The sequence below is a fragment of the Lithobates pipiens genome, unplaced genomic scaffold (assembly GCF_037356315.1).
Source record: "Lithobates pipiens isolate NorthernLeopardFrog02 unplaced genomic scaffold, aLitPip1_a1.2 Scaffold_8, whole genome shotgun sequence".
In the NCBI taxonomy this organism is placed as follows: Eukaryota; Metazoa; Chordata; class Amphibia; order Anura; family Ranidae; genus Lithobates; species Lithobates pipiens.
The window spans coordinates 555,140,557-555,162,369 of record NW_027507903.1 but is presented as its reverse complement, the minus strand read 5'-3'; the positions used below and the strand labels follow the sequence as shown (position 1 = coordinate 555,162,369).

Here is a 21,813-nt window from a genome sequence, read left to right as displayed (position 1 = left end):
GCCATAGACAGCGGCGCGCAGGTGCACTGAGCGTGTCACGGTCAACGGCGATATGCTGCGAGTGGCGGCTCCCATGCGAATGCGCGGGAGGGAAGTCATCGCGGCTTCGCCGAATGACAGCGGTGGAGCAGCGAGACCCACTGAGAAGATGGCTGCACCGGACTACAGGGGACAGCGGTGACTTCGCTGGCTCCTGTGTCAGGTAAGTGACACATAATGGACTACTATGCGGTGCATAGTAGTCCATTATGCTTTACCTTTGCAGGGAATGAAAGAGGAAGTAAACTCATCAGGGTTTACTTCCTCTTTAATTGACTTGATGCTATATTCTGATTTAAAAAAAATGTTCCTTTAATTTTTTGGAGCAGTGCATTTTAATTACTTCAAATGAAATTATTTAGGAGTCTCTCCATTATCGCAATGAAAAGTTACTAACACACTTTTTTTTTTGCGATTACAACTCCAGACATCAATGTAATATGGTTCTTTGGGCGCACAACGTCTGACCCATGAACAGTATTCTTGTCTATGGGAGAACAGGTAGCTTTTTTGGGTAAGCTACTTGGGGCTACTTTCAAATGTTTTAGAATAGATTTTTTTTTTCTCATTGATTATTGTGATACCTTAACATTTTTCTGCATAAGCAATCCTGTACTGGCAAAATAAACCCAACAGAGGCTTTACACTCTCACCACTCTATCCGAAATATAAATAAAAAAAAATAATTTATATATATATATATATATATATATATATATATATATATAAAGGAGGACTTTAAATCAAGCTGAACATAAGCAGGAGCAGTGAAACAACCATAGTGTTGTACTGTTCAGCAAGAGGCAGTGACCACACACTTAATGGGACAATATGGTTGCCCCCATGGACAATATAACAACTTATATGGAGAACCAGGTTGTTATAAATACTAGTATCAGTGGGTGCTTGGGTTTTATTACGCTGATTAAATCCACATTTTAATCTTAAAATAAAAAATAACTGCTACATAAATCCAGTTTCCCTTTGAACATTTTCTTCCAGCTAAACAAATTCCAGGAGAAACTTGCTATAATTAAATAAATTTATAATAAAAAAAAAAAAAATATTTTTCTCTAAACTCGTTGACCTTAGTTTTCCTAATTTTTTTTTTTGTTTTTTACATGTCCGCAGTAATCAGACAGATGTCCTTATTAAAAACTGGGAGGAGGGAAAACCTGTAGTACAATTTTATGGCAACATTTTAGACACAATAGCTACAGACTTTTTTTTAACAATTTTTGGACATTTAAATAATATTTAGGTGATGGTATTCAGCTACAGAAGAAAATTTTGACTGTTTAAAAGTCTGTGAAATGCTTTTAAAACCAACACAGCTTGGTTATTCTCAAACTGCAATTCAGTCCAATTCTAGCACCATATAATCCTGTCCCGGGATTCTACGGTCACCGGACATTGCACATAATCCTAGCACTGCGCAATTCTACACACAGTCTAAACCCATACATGGATTGAAATTTTGGCCAGTTCAGCGGGGGCCATTCAAATTATGATCCATGTGGGGCCGCTCCCACTCGACAGAAGTCCTTCTAACACTCAACTTTGGTGGAAATTATTTTTCGATCAGCAGATGCAGCCGCTGACCAGTTTATGCTGACAGCGGAGAATCCCAACATCAGCAGACAATGTCTCAGTGGGGAGGGCTCCTCGATCCACCTCAACTGTGTGGCTGGAGGAAACCGTTATATGATCAGCCTAGAAGCACACATACCATTCTCGTAGCACTATGTGATTTTGTCCACATAAGACTATAATCATGATATCACTAGACTTTGATAATCCATATCAGATAATCTACAGTAAACTGATCACTAAACAGCAGCTATATTCCAAGCACTGAGCGATCCATCCTTCATAATCTACAATCACTTAATATTACCAATAATCCCATCATTGTCAGATTATGTCCTGGTTGGATACAGCAAGGAGTTCCTTGGGGCCCAGGTATAATTTACCACTGTCCCAATAAATATGTTCTACACAACTGCCAAGTATTTATATGTTGTCCTACATACCCAAACTGGGCATGAAAGACTCACTGGAAATGTCAATCTATAGCATGGTCCTCCTCTTATTCCCTTCAAGTGTAACACAGAACTGGAAACAGCCAAACCTGTTGGAAGGTAACAGCTGCCCCTAATAAATACATTATCTGCTCCTGAGAAAGTGAAGACCACCTCTTCATCATAGGAGGGCATCGCAGTACTGTGGCAGTGAAAGTCTATATGTACGGAATGTCTCAGCTATACATCCAGGCTGTACCCTGCGGTGCTCAGCTTCCTCTCCTGAGCTCCGGACACTCGTCCCTTGGTCCGATATGGCTGCTGACATTCCTTGTCTGTCAATGGGGGGTAATACTGCCTGTAGCACAGGTAGGCAAAGAAGAGTCCAATGAGAGCTCCAACCACAACATCTAAAATTAATGGAGACAATAGGCAGATTATATTACAAAGGTCCTAAATAGTCATATGTTCTAATGTACAATCTAACAAACTGCATAATATATGAAACCTCCCTGTAGAGACAATGCTGTTTATAGTGGCCTGTGTCCAGAGCACACAGACACAAAACCTGATCATTTAAAAAAGTAAAAGATCCGACCTATTGCCCCATTTCACCAACCTGTCTTACCACGTGGTTCACCAATTGGCCAATAAGTACTGTGAGTGGCTGGGCTACTGCGAGCATCTGGAGGGATCTGTGGTATACTCAGATGTTATGGAAGGCAAAGGGGGGGATTTTGTACAGTTATAACATGAAGTGCCAATTTTAAAATGCCTACAGCATAAAATTAAAAGGCAATCTTAAAGTGGAACTTAATTTTCTGACTAAAGTCCTGCTAGATCACTTTAGGATGGCCCCTTTTGCAAGTATAGCTATGTACAACATTAAAACTAAGTGCCTATACTGTTTATAATCCAGTCATAACTCTGTCTCACCATGCTCTGGACTTGCTCAGTTGCTCTCCATTGTTGTTAGGCACTGCTAAGTTTTTAGAGGCCGATCTGCTGACAGCTGAATTAAACCCTCCTATCCTTTACAGCCAAGGAAGCTGCTTCTGTTTGATCTGCAACTGCCATGGTGTTGTATATGTGATCAGTTATGACACCAGCCATTTGATGGTTTAATAGTTTGGTTGAGGACACAAGCCAATGTGGCGTTACCAATCCCAGCATTCCAGGAATGTAACTTTTTTGAAAATCGCTAAATCCATGGGTTTAATTCCACTTTATGATTGACTGCTGTTCAGGGGCTCTGGGCTTCAGCAAAATGGCAGCCCCTAGAAAGTATAAACAGGAGTAATGCCGGAAGGAATTTACAGCACACACCAATGTTGGTAGCATAATTAACGTGGAATGTGTGCCTTGCTAAAGAACTATTTTTATCAAGTTGTTACAGGTAAAGTTTTGCTTTAACAAGTTAGTCACATTAATTCCAGAATTTTAAAGACAATTAGCCTAGGTTCACATTGGTGCGATTTGTACCATCCGAATCAGTTCTGTACTGCCTAGACTCCCAAAAGCAGTTTCTGAACTACATTTGGTGGCTTTTGTGCGATTTGTATAGATATCTGTGCAGGAACCCGCACAGATATCTCTGAAATCACCCCTGAAGTCAGACTGACATACGGGTATGAAATCGTGCGATTTCTAACCTGCTGTCAGTGTGAACCTAGGCTGAAGGGGACACTTCCGGTGCAGTTTAACACAATGGAAGGGATTGCTTAGTTACTCTCAAAAATAAAATCCCATATGTGGGGATTTCATGTGGTTGTAGACCTCTGAAATGAAAAAAAATAAATATTGAACAAAGCATTTCCCTCAATCCAAAGTACCTAGCGTGGTTCCCATCTTCTGCTATCTGCACAAATCACTTCTGCCAGGGTCTGTTATCACCACAGAATCCCAGGGGACACCCCCTCAGAATCCCAGGGGACACAGAGGGCACCCACCCCACCCCCAGCACACAGAGGGGGAATGACAGCCTTAGCTGTGCAGGTTTCCTTACGAGACTGTAAGGGAGGGTGTGTCTATTCCTTCCCCTCAGGTCTCAGATTACACTAAACTCTGCTGTGTAGTGTGTGACATTAGATATGAAAATGTAAAATGTGCGATTTAGTAGGCTGTAGTGGAGAAAGGGCTACAGATAAACAGGTACAACTTATGCAGGAGGATTTGTTTAACTTCTGTGTATCCAGTCACTTCAGTGGGTATAGTATGTAAGAGTTTCCAATTTTTTTTTTTTTTTTTTTTTTTTTTTACACGTATGCTTGTCAAAACTTGGTGAGGGCCCAAAACTGCAATGTAGGTATCCAGGTGATCAGTGCACTTTTCCAGCTATCAGTCCTGGATCCAAGGGATGCCCCACACGTTTTGACAACTGTTTGAACCAGTCCATTCTTTTTTCTATGACGGATATAGATAGAGATTATATATAATATATATATTTTTTTCTGCCATGTAGTTTTTTCTTGTATTATGGTAGACTAATGACATGGTCTTTCTACAGATATCCTATAAAATAAGTTTGTTTCCTGAAGAAGTGAACGTTGCTTCACAAAACGCATCAAGAGTTAGGATTTCAAGGATTTCCTCATGTACATCTGTTGCAACTATATATGCTTTTTTTAATGTATTCTGTGTAATTTTAATTTGTGTTCAAATAAAAGTTTCTACCTTTTTAGAATGTGCTGACCTACTTTTGTTTGGTGCGACTCTTGTAAAAAGTCCACTGGGCAATTTCAATGTATGAGCGGATTCAAGGATAGTTTACTCTGGTAGTATTACTAGCTTGCCCTATTCCCTCCCACATCTTCCCAATGGCCAACTTGAGGAAAGGTATGGCGCGGGGGGGGGGGGGGGGGGTGTCAACGCTACCATAATACCTCTTTCACACTGGGGCATTTTGCAGGCGCTATAGCGGTAAAAATAGCGCCTGCAAACCGCCCTAAAAGCTGCTCTATTTACTTCAGTGTGAAAGCCCGAGGGCTTTCACACTGGAGCGGTGCTCTGGCAGGGTGTTAGACAAAGTCCTGCCAGCTGCTTCTTTGGAGTGGTGAATTCACCGCTCCTTCACCGCCAATGGGGCAGCGCTGCTAAAAATAGTGGCGCTTTACCGCTGACGGCACAGCACGAAAGGGGTCTAAGTGTGGAACCTTACAGATTACAGCAGTCCGGGATTTGGGTTCCTGGGCTGCAGAAGAGAGCAAATAAAAGAGCAGACAATACTTGGTACCTGCATGGCAAATTATTTTAAAGTCTCGATTCCTGCGGTAAGTTCTTCCCTGCCATTCTTCCTCATTGGTCATGGAGGATACCCACCACAATAAAAAAAAAGGACCAGCATGAAGCTATGAAAATCAGGACATGTGGGTCAAGTGTTTCACTTTTTATTTTTTTGAAGATAACCTCTTTTCATCATAAACCCAGCCTGACTTTTACCAGATTTTCGACACTTAACCCCTGCTAAATCCAGTGTACTTACCCTGCCAGTGGTGCTTGTAGTCACATGTGCGGGACAACGCAATAGCGATAGCACACAGCAGCGGGAACAAGAAGGTGCACAGTCGCCAGGAATGTCCACGACCAGTGGAGGAAAAACTTCCCAGCTTCCCAGCAATATAAAGAGCTGTGAAGCCCAACCCAGCAAATGCAACTGATTACGAGGGAAAAAGAAACAGAACATAAGAAGAAATAAAAAAATAAAAATAAAAAAGGACACCAATTATTCCTATGGCTGAGCTTAGCACATGAGCAACGTTTCTAATTAATCTCACTACAGTGATTCACTTCGTGACCTCAGCAAGTGTGCTTGCAATGATCAGCTTTTATGTATAAAACCTATACAAACTATAAACATTTCCTCCTTCCTCCCACCATTTGAAAACAAACAAAACCCACATTTTTGTGACTGCTGAAAAAAGGACCATTTAAAAACAAGATGTCTGCCTAAGACTACCCTGCTGACAACACCACCATGTGATTTTACTGCAGGACCAAACAGCATTGTCACCATTATAGGAAGTAGAGAACTTCAGGCTGAACTGGCAGTAACAGGTAATAAAACTATATTATGGGGACTGCATTACTGAGGTAAAGTTCTACCCCATTTCATATTACTGATACTGAATGAAATGTTGGAGTAACCATTTAAGTGCGTCTTCAGCATCTTCCGTTGGGAGAATCCAGTTTTTCATTAAAGGACCACGTAAACATTTACATTTCTAATCCTCCACAATGTCCACTATGATGCGATTTTGGCACAGATAATATACTAAGATAGGAATTCTAGGATCAGAACTGGTCCTGGGTTACACAAAAATGTGGTCAAGCAGTCCCACAAGCTTCCGTGCTGCTCATTCCATGTCAATCATTGACTGGAGGAAGAGTAGTGTACCCTGAAAACTGGACATATGCTCAAATACCTTGTGGCCTTACACTGAAGAGATCCAGAGTTCAGTTATTGGTCATTAAAGAAATAAGGAAAGTTTAAGCTGAAAATAAAATGACATTTTGCTCACATGAGGAGTGGCCACTGGGAAAGCTCTTTCTCCCTTCAGTCACCACTTCTGGATCACCCGTACATTCCAGTCCTGGCGATTCTCGCCCATCTGGAAAACAGCGCTGCAGAAAGTCGGGACGTGGCCTAAAGATATAAAAGGAGATCATCATCATGGAGATTATTATACAGGATTTATATAACGCCAACAGTTTACGCAGCACTTTACACTACAAAAGGAGACAATACAGTTAGAATACAAAAAAATAAATAAAAGAGGATTAAGAGGGCCCTGCTCAGAAGAGCTTACAATCTAAGAGGGTGGGGCAGGTGGTACAAAAAGGTTGTAACTGTGGGGAATGAGCTGATGGAAGTGGTAGGAGATTAGTTGGAGACATGGTAGGCTTCCTTGAAGAGATGAGTTTTCAGGGATCAAGCGTAGGGGATAGCCGGAACAGTGGAGGTGGAGAGTTCCAGAGGATGGGAGAGGCTCTGGAAAAATCCTGGAGACGAGCATGGGAGGAGGAGACGAGAGAACTTGAGAGTAGGAGGTCTTGAGAAGAGCGGAGGGGACGATTTGGGTGATATTTGGATGTATCATAATAACGCTAATGCACAAAATCTCAGGTCCCAATGCTGATGGTAAATGTAGAATGCCATCTTAAGCTGGCCATACATTATACAATTTTCTTGTTTAATTTCCTTTAAATTTACCTTCAACTATGTAGAGTACAGCCTCGTACACATGATCAGACTGTTGGCCAACAAAACCTTGGAATTTTGTCCGAAGGGCATTGGTCCAAACTTGTCTTGCATACACATGGCCACACAATTGTTGGCTAACAAATATGAACATAGTGACGTACTACGTTGATTTTCAGCTCTTTAGCGCCACCTTTTGGGCCCCTTCTGCTAATTTTGTGTTAGTAGAAGTTTGGCGAGTGTGGATTCATGCTTTTCAGTTCGTTTCTGAATGGCTGTTCGTCAACCAGACATGTTGTGGAATCGGAGGAAATAACGTGCCATTTATTATTGGCCTTGGAGTTATTGCTTTGATATTTTTTTGGTTGAATAATGACTTGATTTGTTATATTTTCTATATTTTTGGATGCATAGATTGTACTTTTTGGTTAAGTTCTATTGGCAGATATGTCTAATTTGATTTGTTTTCTTAATGTACAAAAAAAAAAAAAAAAATAGTGTAGAGTAATACTTGGCTATGTGTTTTACTTCAAATGACAGTTTGAGAGTAGGCAGTTACATTTTAAAAAATACAATGTAAAATTAACAAGGAACACCAACATAGTTGTATCTTTGATCTAAAAAATGACGGGATAATGGTGTTGTGGTAACTTGCCCAAATAAAAAAAATAACATAATATTATTCTTGATATCACTAGAAAAAAAAAAAAAATAAAATAAAAAAAAGCCTTGAAAAATTAGTTTGCAATAACTCCATCAGTATCACCAGCAAAGCAGCTTCATTACTACCCCATTAAAGAAGGAGAATGTGCGCTGCATTTCCAGATTTCATAATTTGCCACGTCACGAATCCATATATTACTCTCCATATCCTGTTTTCTCTTCACTGACCAAGCAGTACCATGCAATCACCTCTTGTCTGTCACTGGTATGGTAAGTGATGGGAAATCCAATATTTGTTATTGACGGAACAAGTGAGGAGACACCCGCTCCGGTCACAACTGTTATTTCTCTCACTTTTTGCCCCCAAGACAGAAGTGAAGCAACATTTTCCCAACACATACAGAGAATGATAATCACATTTCCTTTTCCATCCCGATAATCACTAATGAGAACAATTTTACATCTGTATACAAGATACTATAAGGCCTCGCTCACCCTTGTGTACACTCATGTTACAGGGAACACACGAGTGTTCTGGGGCTATTCTCTAAATTTTGTTAAGAGCACACCAGTGCAATGCTTCCAGTATAAAAATACATCTATTTGTTCAATGATTTCAAACATTTCTAAGAAAAAGGGGGGGGGGGGGGGGGGGAAATAAAAAAAAAAAAAAAAAAAAGAATCTTACCTTCCCACTATGAGTTTTATTGTATTAGTGAATACACCGTTAAGAGCTAAAGCAAGACTGGCAGCTGTAGAAACAAAATAAAGGAGGAGTTTTAATTATAAAGCACAGGCAGTCCCCGGGTTACAAACACGATTCTGTAGGGTTGTTCTTAAGTTGAATTTGTATGCAAGTTGGAACAGGTACATTTTTTAACCGCTTCCTGACCGCCGCACGCCTCTGTACGTCAGTAGAATGCGGTGGGTGCACAAAAGGGCTTACCTGCATGTCTGTTCGCAATCCTGGGCTAGCGGGCGTGTGCCTGCCATCACGATCAGAAGAAGCAGAATGGGGAAAGGCCTATGTAAACAAGGCATCTCCCTGTTCTGCCCTGCTGCTCCCTGTCATCAGGAGCAGTGATCTCTGTCATGTGCTAGGTAGCCCACCCCCCCACAGTTAGAGGGCACACTGAGGGAACACAGTTAACCCCTTGATCGCCCCCTAGTGTTTAACCCATGGGCGCTCAACCTGTGGTCCTCCAGCTGTTGCAAAACTGAAAATCCCATCATGCTTTTGCCTTCTGGAAACATATACAAACAAGGCCAAGGATAAATCCATGGGAAAAACCAAGCTTAACTTACCGACCAGCCCACCGACAACCAAATAACCTGTGTAACAATATGCGTTAAAAGTAGGGGTTTAGTCGGCACACATTTGCAAATGCATGCGTAAGCCACAGAGCCTAGCAAAGGCACCCTGATATCTGTGGTACCCAACACTAATTTATAAGGGTTTCCACAGTGGAGGCACATGCATTCTGATGGATAGGTGAGAGCAGGTGGACTGAAGGGGAGCCACCCCTTCTTAAAGGCTAGAGGAGCACACTGAACTCCCAGCATATAGCACAATGGCTGCAAAGGTGTCAGTGTGTTGCCTGACCAAAAAACATGACAGTGATACAAAAATCACCCAAAAAATTTTGTATCACTTTGGGAAACATGCTTACAACAGTCAGCCTTGTAACACTTTATGGGACTTGTAGTTTCGGAACAGCTGGAGGGCCAAAGCTTGAGCAACCATGGTTTAACCCCTTCCCTGCCAGTGACATTTACACAGTAATCAGTGGCCGTTTTTAGCTCTGTATAAACGTCAGTGGTCCCAAAATAGTGTCAAAAGTGTCCGATCTGTCCACCCCAATGCAGCAGTCCTGATAAATCAATATACACTTATTAAAATAAAATCCATAATGATCCTGCGCAAGGATCATTATGGATTTTATTTCGATTTTTGGTATTATCTGAATGCTATTAGATCCAGCTGCATTTACTAGCACCTTGTTTGCAATTTGCACGTGTATATTCATTTATTGCTGCCAGCACTTGTTTAGTGTATGTTGATTTTTTTGTAGCACTTATTTTAAGCACTAGTTTGCTATATTTATTTTTTCTTATGAGATTTACTACTATTTATATCATACTTGTAGTTTTCACTTTTTGGTAGTAGCGCAAGGCCTTTCTATATAATACACTTATTGCGATTTTTTTTTTTTTTTTTACCAAAAATATGTAGAAGAATACATATCGGCCTAAACAGAGAAAGAAATTTGGGGATATTATAGCAAAATAAATAAATAAATAAATAAATAAAAATTGCCCTCTTTTCTTCAAAATTGTCACTTTTTTTATTTATAGTGCAAAAAAAAAATAATAAAAAAAAAATTAAATGCAGATGGTTATTAAATACCAGCAAAAGAAAGCTCTATGTGTGTGTGTGTGTGTGTGTGTGTGTGTGTGTGTGTGTGTGTGTGTGTGTGTGTGGGGGGGGGGGGACCAAAAACAATGTATGGCTGATGTATGGGATGGTTTAATCCACAGCCCATCATTACCAACGCCAGTCACATTCTAACTACATGAGCAGTATAACCACATGCAAAAACACACTTCAACTTGAATTCCTGCGTAATCCGATCAGAGAGGAAATTTCTCAGCTCTCTGTGGTTGTTTCAGAAGAACTGCTATCAGTACAAAATATTACCAAGTATAGCTTCCCGTGCATCTGCGCGATCTGCTCGGCGACAAAGGCGGGCCAAAACCACAACCGAGATGGGAGCCAAGAAAGAAATCAGCTAGAAACACAAGAAGTGATAAAGGATACAGCTGTGGTGCATCTGTACACAATTATGACAATTAGAATGGAAGGTCTGTGTGCAACTTTCCTGTGTTTCAAAATGTGAATGTCAATAATATCAAACAGGAATTTTAGTAAAAGACAGACACACACACTAGAGGTTTCCCCTCCCATCCCCATTTTAAAGCTGAAATCCAGGCTGATTAAAAAGACAAGCATGGATGCAGTTCTGCATTCAATAACACTAGAAATGCATTTTTTGATACAAGCAGTACATGTACCTGAATCTGACTTGAGACCAGCATCTTGAAGTCCTAATTGAGCAGGGCTTAGAATGGGAGAGGAAGAAGCAGCACAAGAGCCAATCCGTTCTAGTGCTGATAAAGAGCATGTGGATAGGAGGAGAGAGAAGAGTGGCAAAGAAATTAGCTCCTCACCTTCACTTGCCATTTACAAGCTGGGGGCACTAACATGACAGCCTGGGGACATCAGGTGGCAGACATTCGGTGCTGGGGGGACAGAATCTGGTGGAAGTAGAATTTAGTTATTCGTTTTTTTTAAAGGATAAGTTTACCTTCGGGAACATGTTATGTGCTCAACCTGTTTTTAGGATACAACATGTTCCCTCTGCTGCAGATGCTTGGTGGTCTGCTGCCCTCTGCGTGACAGCAGAGTGGGGAAGTTTCCCATACCAGCTGTCACTTTTGAAAAGAGTGTAGCCCTGTGGGGCACATGGCTGCTTTATTCATTTATCTGCCATATTATAATATAATATAATATAATATAATATATATATATATATATATATTTTTTTTTTTTTTTTGACCTGTAAAAATGTGCATTTATTTTTAAAGGCGAACTTATCCTTTACATTTTCTAATGTGCTTTTTTTTGAATTTCTGCTTTTAAAATAAATAAATAAATAAATAAATAAATAAATAAACACCACTACCTCTTACCCCATACCCATCACTGCCAGGGCACCTTTCCAACACCAAAAGGTTTCCATGTTCCAACTCCAGGGAGCAGTGCTAGTTAATGTATACAGGGGCAGCTCATTATATATGCTGGCATGAGTGTCTTGATTTACAGTGCTACACAATGGTTGGGCTTTTGTGATACTTCTTACAATGCAAGTCTATGAGTCGGGTGACTCATTAAAAACAATGCATTTGTTATGTGTATGAAAGCTTAAGAGTTGATACAAATGGAGGCCAAGTGATCTTGGTGAAATACAATGCTCCCTATTGGCTAATCTACAATTTTCTATATTTATACAAAAACAAAAGATGCAAAGCAAACATGTAAAACACGTGACAGTCACATAGATATGGAAGCCTCCCGATGACGACCCTCTGATTGGCTGAAATGCATCAAGGCTTGATTGCTGCATCGTGACCCACGCCCGCCCACGCACCTTCCAGGAACCGAGCTGAACCGCGATCAGACAAATTCAGCATATCGTGGGCCGAGCTACCCGTTACTAACAAACACATGCTGTACACACCGGGTGCCAGGGTGGTGCACTACATGTGAGTGAAATTTTGTTTGTTGTAGATTTAATAAATCCATAAGTTTTTACACGATGAGGTTCTTCTCTTGTCATTTCCCTCTATTTATCTGAGGACTTATCCAGTGTATGAGCTGCCAGCAAAAGAGCTTACTCAGGGGGTCTCCCCCACCAGCACAAATGACCATACTAGAGATAGTTGGTCAACACCTAGGGGTGAGTGCACATCCATGTGGGGCACCTGATCTGAGAACAAGCTAAACACAGCACTGGTTGTCATATTTTGAGCACAAGCACTTATGAACAAAAAGCAATTTGGGACTTTTATGTTTTGTAGGGATTATTACCATAACCCATTGCGGTGACACACACACACACACATATTATATTATATTATATTATATTATATTATATTATATTATATTATATAGTATTATTTTTATTGTATTTTGCCATTTCGCATATTTTTTCATTGTACCTTTGAAATTTTACTTCTTTGGCGCTTAGCACTATCCGATTTTAATAGTCCCATGGAAATGACCTTTTAAACATTATGGGGTTGGTTTACTAAAATTGGAGAGTGCAAAATCTGGTGCAGCTGTGCATAGTAGCCAATCAGCTTCTAACTTCAGCTTGTTCAATTAAGCTTTTGACAATAAAAAGACCTGGAAGCTGATTGGTTTCTATGCAGAGCAGCACCAGATTTTGCACTTTCCAGTTTTAGTAAATTATCCCCTAAGATTTTTTTGCACTTTTATACCCTCTTTTCCTGATGCCTATATGGCAGCATTACTATGATTGGAGCAGAGTTCTGTCATAGGCATGCTGCCATAAAAAGAACATTACAGTAAGCACTGGATACAATGTTCTGATTTTGTTTACATTTACCAACCTTTGAGTCTAGGTCTTAAAAAAAAAAAAAAAAAAACACACACACACACACACACACACACACACACACACACACACACACACGGTCTGTATCTTGTTTATTTTTTTTCCTGGACCTAAACAAGAGGCATAATGATCAATGATATTCCCTTTACCTGTCAGTGGTCACTATCTTATGGCTGATTGCTGTATATGCTTCTTGAGTGATTTTTATATTTGATAAAGGCTGGTAAATTTACAGTATATACCAACCAACCTAGGCAATTTATATTCCCTTAATTTTCTCCATATGCTTCAGACAGTCCAAAGTGACCTTAAAACTTGGTCGACAGGTCTATTTTCTTGGTTCGGCAGGGCATCCATTATCAAAATGAATGTCCTACCCCGCCTGCTGTATCTCTTCCAGACGATTCCACTCCATATTCCCCCAACATTTTTTAAGTCATTGCACTCCATCTGTGCCAATTTTATATGGGCTAGTAAAAGGGCCAGAATAAGTTTCTCTAGATTGACTCTCCCGAAATCTAAGGGGGGAATTGGATTACCCGACTTTAGGAAATATTATTGGGCAAGCCTCCTCACTAGAATTGTGGACTGGAATGTCCACTCCCGCTCCAAAGCCTGGGTACAGACGGAAAACGCCTTCTCTCCCTACCCAATCAAATCTTTGCCTTGGATGCTCCCCGAACATATCCCCCGTACATGTACTCAACATCCCCTCATCGCTAGTACTTTACATGCCTTCCACACAATCTGTAATACTCATCATGTATCATCCCACCATAGTCCGATGACTCTAGTTAACAATAACCCAGAATTCCCTGCAGGACAATCAAATACCTTCCTTTCCGGTTTTTGGCAATCTCCTGACATTAGAGCTATGGATTTCTTTCACAACTCGCAATTCCGCCCATTATCAGAGCTTCCATGTCATCCTTCGGGTATCCCCTTCCCAAGATGGGCATATTTCCAAATAAGACACTTCCTGATGGGGAGACTTTCTAAACATGATTTTGCTAGGCAACTCACTCCGTTTGAAATTTTGTGCAATCAATCTGAACCACAACGTCATCTTATTTCCAATATATATTCCTTGTTTTTCTTGGATCAAGCTCCGAAAGACAACCTAGCGGTTCGCAACTGGGAAACTGATTTATCCCTGACGTTATCGGACTCAGAATGGTTGAACATCTTTACACATATTCATAAAGGATCTTTAAATGTATCTGTTCAGGAAAATAATTTTAAAATTTTCTCCAGGTGGTATCTCACTCCAGATAAACTTCATAAAAGGTCCCCTTCCACTTCTCCCTCCTGCTGGAGATGCTCGGGTGGTACAGGTTCATTTCTACATATTTGGTGGGCTTGCCCTCGCATTCAACCATATTGGATTGAAATCCATCGTTTAATTTGCCAAATTACCACACTCTCTATAGATTTTTCCCCTGCCATGATGCTCCTACACCACTCGACCATCTCGATGAAGACTTATCATCGCTCTTTGGCACAACACTTGTTGAATGCAGCAAAAATGTGTATCCCACCATTATGGAAATCTTCAACGCCACCTTCAATTTCTGATTGGATTAAGAGAGTCTCCAATGTTGCGGACATGGAAAATTTAATTTCGCAGGCTAAAGACACCCCATCCAAATATTGGGCCACTTGGGCTTGCTGGCTTCATTTTCGTTCATCAGATGAATGTTCCAAACTGGTAGCTGGAGTCCCCCCCACTTCTAGCCCCTGAAATTTCTCCTGTTTTCTCGATAATCCTACACCACTTGTGTTCTCTTTCTTCCCATTGTCAGACTGTCCTCTCTTTCCTACCCTCCACTCATACTTTTGTTTTTAAGTTACACACGGTGTTATAGAAATTAGTTTCTAATGTTTTCAAAGCACCTTTCTACTTTAAGGTTTTCATGTCATTTATATCTTCTCTTTGTACAACATGTTTTAACAGTTCCTGGGAGGCAGTCTCCCGGGATTGTTAGGAATCTGATTAATAGACATGTTTTGGAACTTTAAGCCAAACCATTAAGTTAGTATTAACTTTCGCTGGTGCTTATTTACCTTGTTTCAGCTACTTCTGCTTTTGGTTATTTACTCTAAGTCAACAGGCTCTTTGTTCATGCTGCAACAATTGTATTACTACAGTTCTGTACTTTGCTGTTACATTGTACGGTTGTGTTTTTTTTTCTGTATTACGATTCCTTCAATAAAAGCTTTTGGAAAAAAAAAAAAATTTACAGTATATGCATATTAAATTTTTTTTTTTATCCAGGTACCAAGAGAAGCACTAGTGTCCTCTGCACGTGTTTTAGCTGTACAAGCAGTTCCCGGGTTACAAACAAGATAGGGTCTGTAGATTTGTTCTTAAAGTGATTGTAAAGGGTTTTTTTTTTTTTTTTTTTAAATAACATACATAGCATACTTATCTCCACTATGCAGTTCGTTTTGCACAGAGTGGCCCCCGAACATCCTCTTCTGGGGTCCCCCAGCAGCTCTCACAGCTCCTCCCCACATTAGATAACCACTCTCCTGGAGGGGGTTACCTTGCATGGGCACGCTCCCGAGCCCAGCATTTGCATCCACAGATATGAATGCCAGACTCGGCCCACCCCCTGGTGCCCGCATCACTGGATTTGACTGATAGGAGCAGGAATCACAGTTCGAATGGCTGTGCTGCTATCAATCTATCCAATCAAGAGCCGGGACCCCGTGATGAGAAGGACAGCGCATCCCTGAAGAGATGAAGGGGCTCGGGGGCCAGTGACTGGCAGGTGTGGAAAAAAAACAAAGGTTTACAACCCCTTTAAGTTGAATCTGTAAGTCAGAACAGTTACATTTTTTAAGTGTAGATCTAGCCAAAAAACGATTTTTAAGCTTTTTGGATAGCATAGGGAAGGGTTAACACCCCTGTAACATTTGTTTCGCTGTCTGTGCCCCAGAAGATTTCACCTCCCTTTCTGTCCCAATGACAATTGGATTGTGAACATTTTGGGTTGTTGTGGAAACAAGGATTGGTGATAAAGCTTTAGTGGAAACACCGTTTTCCCATAATAACTCTTACAGGAGTGATTTCCTCACTTCCTGTTGTCTCCGGTTTGTAAGTAGGAGTCGTTTACAAGTCGGATGTTAGTAACTAGGGGACCACCTGTATATCCTTATCAGATTTGTTAAAGTGGTTGCAAACCATTTACAATCACTTTTTACTACGGGCAAGCCTATAATAAGGCTTACCTGTAGCTACACTGGATATCTCCTAAACCTACACGGTTTAGGAGATATCCCTGTATTTGCCGCTGTCATCGGCACATGCACACTTAAGCAAGGGTATGTACGTACGTACCGTTGCCTCAGTTTACTGTGCCATTACCGGCGGCTCCCGCGCACGAGTGATGTCATTGCGACTCTGGCCAATCACAGTGCCAGAGCCACGATACCCGGAAGTAACCCCCCGGAGAGATGTCGGCCACCAGAGTGGTTAACGAGGACGGCTGCAGGAGCTTCAATCTCAGGTAATTCATAATGAGCTAGTATGCTATGCATACTAGCTCATTATGCCTTTATTTTGCAAGTTGTTTTTGGGGGGGGATTTTTTTTTTTTTTTTTTAAAGGGTTTACAACCACTTTAAGGGAAGCCTGTTTATATAGCTCAACATTAGATGTTCATACACACAAATTAGAGCAATGTCTTCTTGCTCTGTCCTCTGAATTTCAGCCGAATGCACATGGGTGCTGCCACTTCTGACCTAAATATACAAGCTACCTGACTGTATTTAGCTGTATTACTACAATGAAAGGCACGCAGATTTAGACGTCAGTACGGTTTACTCGCATACCCGCCTTAGGGCTGTGCGGCCTTAGAAAGTATTCCTGCCACTAATCATCATGACAGCCAGGGAACCAACCAACATATTCTCAGTACAGGCTTCCTTCGCATACTGTACATCAATAAGGTACATTTTATCACAGGGCAGGTACTTACAAACATACTATTAGTGGGGACTCGATCGGTGACCACATACGGGTTTCTATAGAGCCACATCTCCTCTGGCTGAATCACTCGCTGAAAGGGATGCATCATCTCTGTAAGCCTGTGAAAGCAGGAGAAGCAAACGTTTAACACCAAACACCGTTCATCAAACTAGTCATTTGTTAGGTGCGTTTAGTTTGGAGTTTAAAGACCCCTTTCTGCGTTTAGTTTGCAGGCGCTACATCGCTAAAAAATAGCACCTGAAAAGCTCCATGAAAGATCTGCTCGATTCACACCAGTGAGAAAGCCCCCCAGTAAGAAAGCCCCCGGCAAAGCGAAGCTGCAGCAGAGCTTTGATGTGGTTTTAACCCTCTCTCGGCCGTTAGCGGGGGAGGGGGGGTGCGAATACCGCTGCTAAAACGACAGTAAAGCGGCACTAAAAATAGCGCAGTTTGACCGCCGGTGCCCACACCGCCCAAGGGTGTTGGGGGCCTTAGCGATACCTGTATTGGCTAACTTAAAGTGACAACTTTTTAAATAAAACCGATAACATAAAATACATGTATTAGCTGTTTGCGCTATAAGCTATCTCTTCCGAGTTTACTTTTGAAACTGTCCAGCACCCCAATCTATATGTGCCCCCAATGTCACATGGATGTATGGAGTCCCATAGAGGTTCCCTCCCACTCCCATATGTGTAGTGTTCCGAGCGCCACACACACACAGGCAACACAAGGAGGGACATACAGAGCAAAAGCCATTCCTCTCCTTCACATCCACAGCAGTGACCCCAAAGTTCACATACACACTATCTCACAAAAGTGAGTACACCCCTCACATTCTTGTAAATATTTTATTATATCTTTTCATGTGACAACACTGAAGAAATGACACTTTCCTACAATGTAAAGTAGTGATTGTACAGCTTGTATAACAGTAAAAAATTGCTGTCCCCTCAAAATAACTCACACAGCCATGAATGTCTAAACCGCTGGCAACAAAAGTGAGTTCACCTCTTTTGTGAGATACTGTATGTAGTCGTTGCGGTTTTCAGGTGCGTTTTTAAACATGCATTTTGATATTTTTTTCTCTTTAACCACTTAAGCCACGGACAATTTGGCTGGCCAAAGACCAGAGTGTTTTTTTGAGATTCGGCACTGCGTCGCTTTAAAGGAAAATTGTGCGGTCATGCGACATGGCTCCCAAACAAAATTGACAAAAAAAATTTGCCCACAAAATAGAGATTTTTCACCTCTGTGGTTTTTATTTTTTTGCGCTATAAACAAAAAAATATCAAAAATTTTGAAAAAAAAAAGCATTATTTTTTGCTATAATAAATATCCCTCAAAAATATATTAAAAAAAATATTTTTTTTTACCTCAGTTTCGGATGATATGTATTCAACATATTGTTTAAAAAAAAAAAAAAAAAAAAATTGCAATAAGCGTGTGATTGGTTTGGGCAAAAGTTATAGCGTTTACAAAAATAGGGGATAGTTTTATGGCATTTTATTAATATTTTTTATTTGTAATGGCAGCGATCTTATCGTGACTGCAACATTATGGCGAACAGATCAGACACTTTTGGCGTGACCATTCACATTTATACAGCGATCAGTGCAATTAAAAATCCATTGATTACTGTGCAAATGTGACTGGCAGTGAAGGGGTTAACCATTAGGTGGCGCTGTAGGGGTAAAGTGTGTCCTAGGAAGTGATTCTAACTATGGGGGGAGGGGCTGTGTGTGACAACATTGATCACCACTCCCGATTCCAGGGAGCTGTGATCAGTGACACCGTCACTAGGCAGAACAGGGGAATGCTTGTTTACATTAGCATTTCCCCATTCTTCCTCTCTGAGGCGATCGCGGATGTCTCCGGACAGAGTCCGCAGGGCCCTCGCTCACAGCGTGCCCGCAGACCACCTCTTAAAGGGCAACGTACAGGTACGTGATTCTGCCACAGTATATCTGTGTGAGGTGGTCAGGAAGCGGTTAACAAACTGTGTATAGCTGGTTGGTAAGGAGCAGGCCGGGAAGCTGGTTGCCACATCCCTAACAACCGATGAATCATCAGCTGTCAGCAGGCTTCCCCGCTGACAGCTGAATGTAAAAACAAGAATACACATACTGAAGCTGCTGACTTAATAATGGGACACTTAATTGTCCTGGAGTCCAACGATGTCGGCACCGCAGCTGATATTTACATCAGCTGTTGGGTGCTGCCGCCGCCATTGTGAGTAAGGGAACCCAGCAGTGTAGCATTAGCATCAAAGACAGGTATCTGCTCCCCCCCCTCCGGTGCCATGAGCGAACGTTCCACTTTTGGATGGAACTTCTCTTTAAGGTAAAAATATCCCAGCAGTTGTGTTGCACCCTCACCCCCCTGAAAACATACATACTAAAGGGCAAAGGCATTAGCTCCTGCTGCTGTCATTCAAATCCTTGGTACAGAGAGTGGGGGGATAGGGCTGAGCCACGCTGTGCGCATCTATGAACACACAGAGCCTGGCTCACGAGTGTGCCCACACACATGCCCCCATAGAAAGAGTTTTGGAAATGGGGGCACACACAGAAGGAGAAGTTTGAGGCCACTATTGTGCAATACCATTGTACAGAGCAGGCAAGTAGAACATGTTTATTATTATGAAATAAAATAATCTATCCCTTACAACCACTATAAGCTCCTCGTCACTTCTGTAGCTGAACAGAACACTAGGGGGAACAACGTATATGTGTTTTTAACTAAATTTTGCTACAGTGCAGAAGTAAAGTACACTAAAAGGGACCTGTTACTTTGCTAGTAGTATTGATGAACATTTTAATCACTAATCCACATACAGGCTAGTCAAATCATTTTCCTGGGCGTTTAGCGCTTTTCATTATACGAGAAGGTTTGCCTAAGGCTCGGTTCACACAGGGGCGACTTAGCCGCCTGACAAGACGCGCTCCGTTCTGTACTATGGAACCGTTCTAATAGGAGCGACTCAAGTCGCTCCGACTTAGAAAAAAGGTTCCTGTACTATTTTTGGGGTGACTTCAGGCGACTTGCATTGACTTCTATACAGAAGTCGTTTTGCAAGTCACAGCTGAAGTCGTGTGCAGGTCGCATCCGAGTCGCGCTGCAAGTCGTGCTGCCCCTGAGTGAACCGAGCCTTAAACAAAAGTATTTTTGCTTCTATGTAACGGTAGAACATTTATACAGATACAATAATCAAAGTTTGCTCAGTTAAAAAGGGAATTTTATGTGTACATAAAAGGGATCAATATTAGGTCATAAAACGCATTATACAAACATTCCTATCACTGCAGCTTTACTCATTAACCAGACTGATGTACTTACAGGAATATACCGAGCAGCAGGACTCTGATAAAGAACTCGGCTGCAAACCCTTCCAGGATCCTCTTCTCCATCCTGGTACAAAAGTCGTGTCTCCTATCAGATGACAAGCAAAGGTAACATAAGCAGAGATTTAAATCTGAACACCTCTGGTCCCTCCCACCTTCATTTCCATCGTTCTCGCGGCCCGGCCAAACATTTGCGAGTCAGCGGTCTATAATCCAGCATTCTCCAAATGGTATACAGAGAGCTGCAGCCAATCACTGGTATATCCAGAGCGTATACATACATATATTGGGTGCCCTCAAATTTGTTACCAAGTAAAACATCCAGAAAGAGCAAACAGCTAACCAGTTCAGACACCAATAATTTATTATGATGCCAAAGCAAGACAGGTTATCTTTTGGCAGTAAAGTCTTGCCAAAAATGTTTGGGGTCCACATTGAGTTATACATTAATGATGCACTGAAATTTTTTCTGCTGAAAATTAATCGGCCAAAAATAGGTTGTCAGCACTGTGCCAAAAAATAAATAAAAAAGTGCTGATAATGGCTGCCGAAAACGGCCGCCATTTTACGGTGCGTTTTTCATAAGTCATGCGATTTTAAAAAATTTAACACAAGTGCATTTTTTGGGGCTTTTTTTTTAACTGACCAAATATGCATCAAAACATGCAGCAGGATTTTTAAACACTGCTTCAAATGATGCCAATGGCCAACCATAAATTCATATTCATGATATCAATTAAAAGGATATAGATATAGAGATAGAGATATCATTTATTTATTTTTTTATTAAAAAAAAAAAAAAAAAAAAAAAAAAAAGAAGGTTAGGTGTCTGATCTGTTCACCGCAATGTCGCAGTCCCGTTAAAAATTGCTGCCATTGCTAATAATAAAAATGCCATAAATCAATCCCCTATTTTGTTTTTCTTTAACCAAAAATATGTAGCAGAATACATATCGGCCTAAACTGATGAATAAATTAGTTTTTTTCCCCATTTTTGTTTTTTGGACATGTTTTATAGCAGAAAGTAAAAAATTATGTTTTTTTTTCCCCAAAATTGCCGCTTTTGTTTTTTTGTGTATAGCGCAAAAATTTAAAACCGCAGGAGGTGATCAAATACCACCAAAAGAAAGCTCTATTTATGGGGAAAAAAAAAAAGTTGCACCACCCTGCAATTGTCAATTAAAGGAAGTGGGTAAATCCTTCTAGGGCTGAAGTGGTTAAAGACTAAGGGCCGGTTCACACTGCGAGGCGAGGCGAGGCGACACGGCTCGCCTCGCCTCGCTCCCGCAAGTCGCCCCCATTCAGTACTATGGAACCGTTCTGAGGGGAGCGACTCGAGTCGCTCCGACTCAGAAAAAAGGTTCTGTACTACTTCGGGG

General features: G+C 41.1%; 1 protein-coding gene across 1 annotated transcript; it reads right to left on the bottom strand.

Annotated features, from left to right (window-relative positions):
* Positions 1-775: 775 nt before the first annotated feature.
* On the bottom strand, positions 776-20,521 carry LOC143960920 (phospholipid phosphatase 5-like). The gene is made up of 7 exons (XM_077469945.1): positions 20,430-20,521; positions 17,101-17,209; positions 10,619-10,709; positions 8,609-8,672; positions 6,578-6,702; positions 5,542-5,712; positions 776-2,470 (listed from the first exon to the last, which is right to left on the bottom strand). Exons 1-7 carry the CDS (start codon positions 20,498-20,500, stop codon positions 2,301-2,303), a joined length of 801 nt encoding a protein of 266 aa, XP_077326071.1. The 5' UTR covers positions 20,501-20,521; the 3' UTR covers positions 776-2,300.
* Between the last annotated feature and the right edge of the window lie 1,292 nt (positions 20,522-21,813).

Excerpts from the sequence above, each read along its gene's own strand:
- LOC143960920 (XM_077469945.1), bottom strand. The coding sequence starts at position 20,500 with ATGGAGAAGAGGATCCTGGAAGGGTTTGCAGCCGAGTTCTTTATCAGA. Across the intron at positions 8,673-10,618 it reads TGCACGGGAAGCTATACTTG|CTGCCAGTCTTGCTTTAGCT; the intron begins GTAATATTTTGT and ends TTGTTTCTACAG. Across the intron at positions 5,713-6,577 it reads TCCCAGTGGCCACTCCTCAT|TTGCATTTGCTGGGTTGGGC; the intron begins GTGAGCAAAATG and ends CCTCGTAATCAG.